A 10002-nucleotide genomic window follows, 5' to 3' on the forward strand; every position below is an offset into this window, starting at 1 on the left:
GGGGGGGGGGGGGGGGGGGGGGGCACACTCACTGTTTATACAACTTCAAGTCCCTTTTGCCCAAGATCCTCCAGACCAAATTGGGAAGAAATACCTTCATCCCTATGGTAGAAGAAGGATTTTAAAGATTTACCTCTATTTTCCCTATTGGGCCTGTCCTTCTGCCCCCTTGGAGACCACATCCACTGCCTATACAAAATTGAGTCCCCTTGGCCAAAGGATCCTCAATACCGAATTAGGATAAAATCCATTAATCCCGATGGTCGAGGAAGGATTTTAAAAGTTTAACCTCTATTTCCCCTGCCCCTCAGGTCCCAGGGGGGGCCACACCCACCGTTTATACAAAATGTGTTCCCCTTTACCCAAGGATGCTTCAGACCAAATATGGACCAAATCTTTTCATTCCTACAGAATAAGAAGGATTTTAAAGAATAATTTGCTATTTTTCCCCTATTGGGCCTCGCACCTCAGGCCCCTGTGGGGGCCAGACCCACGGTTTATACAAAATTGGTTCCTCTTCCCCCAAGGATGCTTTTGACTAAATATGGAACAAATTCTTTCATTCCTACATAAGAAGGATTTTAAAGGGGCTGGTCGGGGAAAAAATGTCATATTTGCTAAAACGGCATACACGTGTTTAAAATACTTTCTTATGAAATATACCGATTCAAATTTTACTGAAATTCACTCCCTAAGAGTAAAAATTATATTTATATTAAAGAAATCCTAAATCGTCACCTGACAGTCTAAAACTCTCAATTGACCCAGAACAGTGATGTAATTTTACTGCATGCGCGTCATCAACAAGGCCAAATGTAAACATCGCAGCGAAAGAAAAAGATGCATGCAAAAGTCATGACAGGCACGAGGTATCAATACCGTTATATATAGCAACAACATATAGGTAGGAATACTCTCTTGCATCATACATGACCTTTGAAAACAATTATTTACGTATAGTATTGATGTCTTGTCCGCTAGTTGAGTTCGACATGGCTGATAGACGGCGTGCTATTGTTGTTATCTTCACTGCCTCACTTTCGAAACAACCACGTGACATATATAAATAGATCTGCGCTAAATTTACGCGGGGCATCCCCGATATTTCAGTGGTCAAAACGGGACATTACAAGCAGATCTCGACCATCATATTGCCGTGGTATAACTTTTGGAAGGCCAGAAAACGCATTTAGACCCATTTAATTTGTAATTTTTTCTCCGACCAGCCCCTTTAAAGAATTTGCTATATACCCCCTATTGGGCCCTGCCCTTCAGCCCGCAGGGGGGGCCAGACCCACCAATTATACAAAATTTGTTCCACTTTCCCCAAGGATGCTTCTGACCAAATATGGAACAAATCCTTTCCTTCCTACAGAAGAAGAAGGATTTTAAAGAATTTGCTATATACCCCCTATTGGGCCCTGCCCTTCAGCCTGCAGGGGGGCCGGACCCACCAATTATACAAAATTTGTTCCACTTTCCCCAAGGATGCTTCTGACCAAATATGGAACAAATCCTTTCCTTCCTACAGAAGAAGAAGGATTTTAAAGAATTTGCTATATACCCCCTATTGGGCCCTGCCCTTCAGCCTGCAGGGGGGCCGGACCCACCAATTATACAAAATTTGTTCCACTTTCCCCAAGGATGCTTCTGACCAAATATGGAACAAATCCTTTCCTTCCTACAGAAGAAGAAGGATTTTAAAGAATTTGCTATATACCCCCTATTGGGCCCTGCCCTTCAGCCTGCAGGGGGGCCGGACCCACCATTTATACAAAATTTGTTCCCCTTCCCCCAACGATGCTTCTGACCAAATTTGGTCAAAATCTACTTCGCCGTTCAGGACAAGTAGCGTTTTAAAGGAAAAATTGACGGACGGACCGATGACAGACGCTGCACCATGGCATAAGCTCACTTGGCCCTTTGAGCTAAAAATATCAAAGCTGTGGGTATTTCCTTTTGGCAGAAGAAGATTTTTGCAGCTCAATACCCATTGTAAATGGTAAATGGTTCTTAAGATATTGTTTGAATTTGAAATTTAAATTTGGAAGCTTTTAACCCACGTTGACCTTTAACTCTGACTATCACTTAAAGGGACATCACTTTAAGAGCCATATTTTTTTTAATGAATTTATATATTGCATGCACTTCCACTTATGTTACCTCGCTATTCCCATATTCATAGTCCGTTCCAAATGTCCAGTTTGACCACTTGAATTGTTCGGGAAAGCCCTGCTAAAAATAGCGCCGATAACGTCACCTGACTCGGCAGTAAACACAAGTGGTTTGAGCGAGATGAAACGGTTTCCAGAGGGGGCCCCAGATAGGGGCCGTCAGGCAACTGCAACTTCTTACCACGCTATGAAACCAAGTAATATGTTTTCTGAGTCCGTATTCAAACTTATTGAACAGTAATTATTATTCATCAGAAGTTAATTGCACGCTTGCCAATATTCAGAAATTAAATTTATTTAGCTTTAAACATATTTGTTGCCAATAAAATTGAACAAGGGATGGGGCACAAATTTTTACAACTTATCACAGCCTTCTCCCGTCATACATTTACAATATAATGTCAACAATGATAATAGACATAAACATAAAGTAGATATTTATATATATATTGAATTTTAAGTACCGGTACAGATGGTACGGGGCTAAGCACCTTCCCTCAACCATGGGACAAACCTTTCTGATTTTTTTTTATATATTGCCGGGGCAGAGGAGGCCGGGTATTCATATAAGTACTAATTTAAATCTTGCATGTAAAACCAAAAATAATCGTTTAACTCAGCAATATAATCAAATCATACCATTTTACTGAACCCGGTAATATTATAAATTATGTGAATCTAATAGTGCACGTATCTTGATGACCCTGAAAATACGCTGTGGGCCTTCACAACAGTTATCCCTTGGAGGGCCTCATATCCTTTCCTTTCGCATAAACTACTGTATAATCATAGAAACACAAAGTAAACTCTCTCCGATAAATGCCCATTAACATATTTAACTAAGTTCATTTGTGTTCAAACTCAGACAAAGATACTAGCGAGCTTAATAGTTTTAGATATTTATTCATAACATAAACAGCGCTAGAATTTCTGTCGATTCCATTTCAGCTTAACTGGCTATCCGGAAGAATACATGCACCGTACTAACTGCTAGGGCATTTATTTTCATCTGTGAATACTGCCCACCTGCAATAATGATTCCGTAACGTACTCCTTGCGCTATCTTTTGACCATTTTGCAACTTTTCGTTTCGTAGCTGACACGGTACAACACTTTTCTTCCGCTTACTTCACACGGCCAGTCATTTTGTTTACAAAGAAATGGTGTGCTATGCGCATGCGCTAGAAGAGGGAAATCCCTGAACAAAACCTTGGTCAGACAGGTAGAAATACCGATGATTTTCTTAGATTTAATCATTTTTATGAATCTATTTCAGCCAAATCCGATCGTTATTTTCCATAAGGAGTCACACTTGATATGTTTATGTAGTATTTGAAAAAAAGACATTTTTTTTTTACTTCACCGTGATGCCCCTTTAAAGTTGGCCTTTGACCTCATTACTGTAATAAAGAAAATGATTTGCACTGCTGGTCTACATAACATACCCCAGTTATAATCATGACTCTAGTCCAAATGGTTCTTAGCATATTGTTGTTTGAAGTTTTAACATATTTGACCCCTGTGACCTTGAAAGAAGGTCTTTTTAATGAGAAAATTTTCTTGCATTCCATCCCAGGTACCTACTGGCCAAATATAATGACCCTGGACTTGATGGAACTTGAGAAGAAGATTGTTCAAGTTTTTAATCCATGTTGACCTTTGACTCCTACTAGCACTTAAAGCTGACCTTTGACCTCATTACTGTAATTAAGAAAAAGATTCAAACTGCTGGTCTTCATAAAATACCCAAGTATCATGACTCTAGTCTAAATGGTTCTTAGGATATTGTTGTTTGAAATTTTTAATATATTTGACCCCTGTGACATTGAAAGTAGGTCAAGGTCATTTTAACGAGGAAACTTTATAGCTTTCCATCTCAGGTACTGTACCTACTGGTCAAATATCATGACCCTAGATTCAAAAGAACAAGTTGACGGATGGATGGACGACGAATGCTGCGGTATGGCATAATTATAAGCTCAGCATGAGCTAAAAATGTAATATATATATATAAATATCACAAGGAATACGATATCAAATGACATTATATCACATCAATGAAATAGAATTAATGTTTTAATAATTCTTGTGGTTTACACTAATAAGAACACCAGTATAAAGTTGAGACGATACTCACTTAATACAAGGAAATCCATCTTGTATGAATGTTCTGTTACCAAAGCACTCAATGTCTGGCAAAACATCACACACAACTCCAGTTTTCTGTACGTCTTCATACCGCTCACCCCCATACTGAACACATAACAATACATTTAATTTTACAGTTTTAGAACTTCTTCTGTAAATGTAGAAGGTTTTTTTATGAGACTGAATAGGTCATAGATGGGAGTGGAAATGAATGACATTTGGACATTGGAATATTAATTACAGTATTGCTACAAAGTATAATAATAATAATATACAACATTTGATATAGCGCCATATATCTAACTAACAAAAAAAAAATAAGCCAATCTAAAGCTCTTAACAGTACATACATATACAATTAATACAGTTAGCATATACATTAATCAATACAATTTTGAGGAATTTGCAGAAGCTGCCTTATCAGGCGCTCAACTAAATGTACTTAGTCCTATGACACCTGGCTTATATCATCTCCCTTATATATGTGTGTACGCCTGCTTGTGTGCTGGAGATGTCATGTGTAATACATGTATTATGCTTTCTTTCATATTATCATTACATATCATCCAAAAAATAATTTTAATTTATAATTAATAATAATAATACCACTTTATCACAACCAAGTTTGTAAGTCATCTCAAAGCGGTTCAGAAATTATTATCCATGGTTTAATTATAGGGCTCTTGTAACCAGCCAATATCTTTCTCAACTCCCTTGGGAGCATACAGCCGGTGCTGCCTGGTATTTGCGTGCTCACAGCTAGCATTCAACAATTCTAGCACTGCCCAAACCCGTACTCATTTACAGCTGAGTAGACTGGAATAAAGAGGAGTCAAGTAATTTGCTCAAAGATACAACACAGTCGGTCACAAGACTGGGGTACATGTCCTATCACTAGACTATACCTTGCCTCCTAAATATTCATGTAAATGAGAAATTTTAGCTACATTCATAAATTTATATGATGGATGTTCAACAAAGGAACTCATTTTCAACTTCTATATTGAAATATTGTATTTTTTGTGGATTAACATATTTGTTTTATTAAAAGCAGTTTCCGACAATGTTACAAACCTATATACAAGTCACTCACTTTGGTACAACCATATCCTATTTCTTTCCTTTTGGTTTCATTTCCACCTAAGTCAAGGGGTTCACTGCAGTTGAGAAAGTCCAATGGTCTGAAGGACAAAAACAAGGAACAAAATTAAATTTGATTCTTTTCTATATTTTATATAAAAAACCCAAGTCAGGCCTGTATCACTCATTGGACATTCATCTCACACCCGTGTCATTCAAAGAAGTTCATATATAAAGGCCAAATATCATGATCGAGTCTAATTTCTTATTCATTCAGAGGAAGTCCTAGAATTTAACACATTAGACCCCTTTGACCTTCATGTAAGAGTATATCAATATAGGTTATTAATATTGCCTTTCATCCAAGCTCACTACCATGCAATAACTGATCAAGTTGGAGTCAAAAATAATAGAGTTCTCATACTCTACATTACATTAAATGATATATTTTGTAGTATGGAACTACTCGGACCAAACTTCCCTGGTACAAAATTGCATGCAGTACCTTTCGAATCGATAGGAAAATTCTCATAATAATAATAACAAGAGGCCCAATGGGCCTGCATCGCTCACCTGGTATTAATCTCACACTTGTAATCTTAAAAGTGGACTAAAATACAGCTACAGGCAGAATATCAGTGTTTGATTCATAAGAACTTATTAAAAGATTTAAACGTATGTCCTTGAATGTCGAACAAGGACACTAGGTTGAACAGAGTTTATAGTCTTCCAACGCAGCATGCTTCTGGGAAAATATCAGTACCCTGGACCTTTTGGTTATACAGAACAAGTTATTTAAAGATCTAAACATATATTGACCACTGTGACCTTGAATATGGGTGAAGGTCATTCATTTGAATAAACTTGGTAGTCCTTCATCCCCGCATGTTACTGGCCAAATATCATGATCCTAAGGCCTCTTAGTTATTGAGAAGAAGTTGTTTGAAGATTTTAAGACATTTGATTCCTGTGACCTTGAAAGTGGGTCAAGGTCATTCATTTGAACAAACTTGGTAGCCCTTTATCCCAGCATGCTACAGGCCCAATATCAGTACTCTGGGCCTTTTGGTTATTCATCAGAAGTTGTTGGAAGATTTTAGGACATTTTGCCCCTGTGAGCTTGAAAGTGGGTCAAGGTTATGCATTTGAACAAACTTGGTAGCCTTTCATACCAACATGATACAGGCCCAATATCATCACCCTAGGCCTTTTGGTTGTTAAAAAGAAGCTGTTTGTAGATTTTAACACATTTGACCCCTGTGACCTTGAAAGTGGGTCAAGGTCATTCAATTGAACAAACTTGGTAGCCTTCATCCCAGTATGCAACAGGCCCAATTTCAGTACCTGGGGAATTTTGGTTATTGAGAAGAAGTTGTTTAAAGATTTTAACACATTTGACCCTTGACCTTGAAAGTGGGTCAATGTCATTTATTTGAACAAACTTGGTAGCTCTTCATCCCAGCATGCTACAGGCCCAATACCATCACCTTAGGCCTTTTGGTTATTGGGAAGAAAATGTAAAATAATGATGCCGGACGCCGCACCACTACATAAGCTCACTTGGCCCTACGGGCCAGGTGAGCTAATAAAAAGAGGTTAAAATTACCCTATTTGGCCACGCCCCTCAGCCCCCTGCGGGGTCAGCCCCACCATTTGTACAATTTTGAGTCCCCACCTCTAATGAATGCTTCTGACCAAATATGATTGATATCCAGCACATAGTTCTGCAGAAGTCATTATAGCAATTTAGCCAAATTGCCCCCTTTTGGCCCCACCATCTTATAGTTGTAGAGAAGAAGTCGCTTAAAGCAAAATAGCCAAATAACACTTTTTGGCCCCGCCCCTCAGCCCCCTTGGGGTTCAGCCCAACCATTTGTACAATTTTGAATCCCCACTACCTAGGGATGCTTCCAGTAAAATATGGTTGATATCCATTGCACAGTTCTGCAGGAGAAGTTGTTTATAGCAATATAGCCAAATTATCCCCTTTTTGGCCCCCGCCCCTCAGCCCCCTGGGGGGTCAGCCCCACCATTTGTACAATTTTTAATCCCCACCTCCCATGAATGCTTCTGACCAACATGAGGCCCTGAAGAGGGCCTGTAATGCTCACCTGATTATTTAAGCAGTCATAGCAAAATATTCTCATTAAATATTATATTGCACTAAAAATATTTCCCTTGCAAACTTTGTTGGCTCCATCTGTTGAAACTAACAGCAAAATATTATTATAAGATTCTATGCTTTTTGATTCTTCAGAAGTTGCTTGACATATTTTTCCTTGTGACTTTGTAAGTAGATCAATGTCATTTTCCTTCTCAAATTGGTTAGCTCTATTCCAAAAGCTACCAGCCAAATCTTATGAATCCATTCCTTTCAGTTCTGAAGAACAAATCCATTAAAATGTTGCTGACCTCTGTGACTTCTAAAGTAGGTTGAGGTCATTTTCATTCACAAACTTTGGTGAGCTCTATCTCAGGAAGTCACTAGCCAAATATTAAGATTTTATAACTTGCAGTACTTCAGAAGAAGTTGATCTAAGCGTTAGTCATATCTGACTCCTGTGACCTTGAAAGTTGGTCAAGGTCACTTTCATTTGCAAACTTTGTTTGGCTTTTCCCCAGAAAATAACTAGTCAAATAATAAGGTTCTATAACTTCCAGTTCTTCAGAAGAAGTCATTTGAAGTGTTTGACATATCTGCCTCATGTGACCTTAAAAGTAGGTCAAGGTCATTTTCATTCTCAAACTGTGTTGGGCTCCATCTCAGGAAGCCATCAGCCAAATATGAAGATTCTATACCTTTTAGTTCATCATCAGAAGTCGTTTGAAGTTTTTGACATATTTGACCCCTGCGACCTTGAAAGTATGTCAAGGTCATTTTCATTCTTAAACTTTGTTAAGCTCTATCCCAGGAAGCCACCAGTCAAATATGAAGATTCTATACCTTTTAGTTCTTCAGTAGAAGTTGTTTTAAGTGTTTGACACATTTGACCCATGTGACTTTTAAAGTACATTTGTAGGTCAAGGTCATTTTCGTTCTCAAAATTTGTAGGACTCCTATCAACAAAGCTTTCAGCCAAATATCATGACTCTAGGCCTGTCCGTACTTCAGAAGAAGTTGTTTAAAGGAAAAGATGACGGACGGACGCCGCACCACGACATAATTATATAAGCTCACTTGCCCTGCGGGCAAAAATGATCGATATCCATTGCACTCAGGTCTACACCTTCGGACCAGGTGAGCTAACAAGCGGAGTCAAGTTATCAACTTAATTGCCCATAAATACAACACAGTGCCGTGCCATGACTCGAATCCTCAACCTTTATAGGCCTTCGGTCAATAACCCAGCATCCTACCACTAGACTTAACCGTGCCTCACATCATAGACTTCAGTACATAATGTGATATAGGAAATACAATGTATAAACAATTAATGTATTTTTAAAGTCTGAACCAATATTTTATCCTTCTGATTGCCTCAAAGGAGAAGCATGCTAATTATTAATTCAACAATATATTACAATATTATCTTATGATTTTTGCACATATGAACCTTTTCTATTTCCAGTGCATTACAACTGTACCCCTGAAGTCTATTAATATATTATATGCTACCTTTATAATACCATTTTTCATAGTTACAAATTCTTCATCTTTCGAAACACTATCAAAAAAAAAAAAAATCTTTGTTAATAAATATTTCTTGAAGCCTTTCAACTGAATTCAAATTCAAACAAATTATTATATTTTGATTAGTAAGTGTATAGAGTGGAAAATAAATATTATGTTCTGATAACGAGTTTAATATATATGAAGTTAAAACAAGATCATAAATAAGTAAAATGTAACAGCAAAGATCTTTATTGCTGTGTTGTATATATATGTTCATATATATTCATATGGTAAAACATTTTGAAGTACAGACTAAAATTTAACTGTTATTAACTCCTATTGTTCTCTAACGGACACCAAATCTCACCTAGTAAATCTGTAACAGTAACATCGAACCCCAGCAAAAAAAAGAGTCATGAAAGCTAGTTGAGTGTTTCATGAGGAAGACATAAATGACTGGTATAGACAGGCAGACATTAGCAATTCAATTCCGTTGTGGCAATCTCAAACAAAAAGTTAAAACAGGCCAGTATTCTCACCCCGTTATACCTCTACAGGACCTTCTATGCACTCTGTGACTTGCAAAGTAACACATTTTGATATTAACTGTGAACTTTACTCTGATATCAAAACTGAACTTTTCAATGCAGCTTTTATTCAAAACTTTATTTTTGGACCTTGATGTTAGTGGTAAGTTACATTATTTAATGACAAATCCCAGGATTCAGAATATTTATCAAATTTACTTACCGTACATGTAAATACTATTGTTGTTTTGTGATATTTACATGTGACATTAAAAAAAAATGTATTGTATAACAAGAGGCCCATGGGCCTAAACGGTCACCTGAGTCTACAGTATTTATTTTTGTTGTTGAAATATGTACCAATTTGAGTAAAAAATAGTATAATGTTAACTTAACTTTGTCAGGACCATGAGCTGATCATTCCTAGACCAATTTTAAGTGAGATCGGCCTATTAGAACT

The 10002-nt window shown here is 37.4% G+C and overlaps 1 protein-coding gene across 1 annotated transcript in view; it reads right to left on the reverse strand.

The window, feature by feature from the left end:
- Positions 1–10002, reverse strand: part of LOC110448872 (TM2 domain-containing protein CG11103-like) — a 38192-nt gene that overhangs the window by 22283 nt on the left and 5907 nt on the right. The window contains exons 2-3 of the mRNA XM_021495351.1: positions 5416–5503; positions 4312–4427 (exon numbers count right to left, since the gene is read on the reverse strand). Coding sequence (XP_021351026.1) covers positions 4312–4427; positions 5416–5503 — 204 coding nt within the window. The remainder of the gene's footprint in view (positions 1–4311; positions 4428–5415; positions 5504–10002) is intronic.

The sequence above is a fragment of the Mizuhopecten yessoensis genome, unplaced genomic scaffold (genome assembly GCF_002113885.1).
Source record: "Mizuhopecten yessoensis strain PY_sf001 unplaced genomic scaffold, ASM211388v2 scaffold4373_1, whole genome shotgun sequence".
Taxonomy (NCBI): Eukaryota; Metazoa; Mollusca; class Bivalvia; order Pectinida; family Pectinidae; genus Mizuhopecten; species Mizuhopecten yessoensis.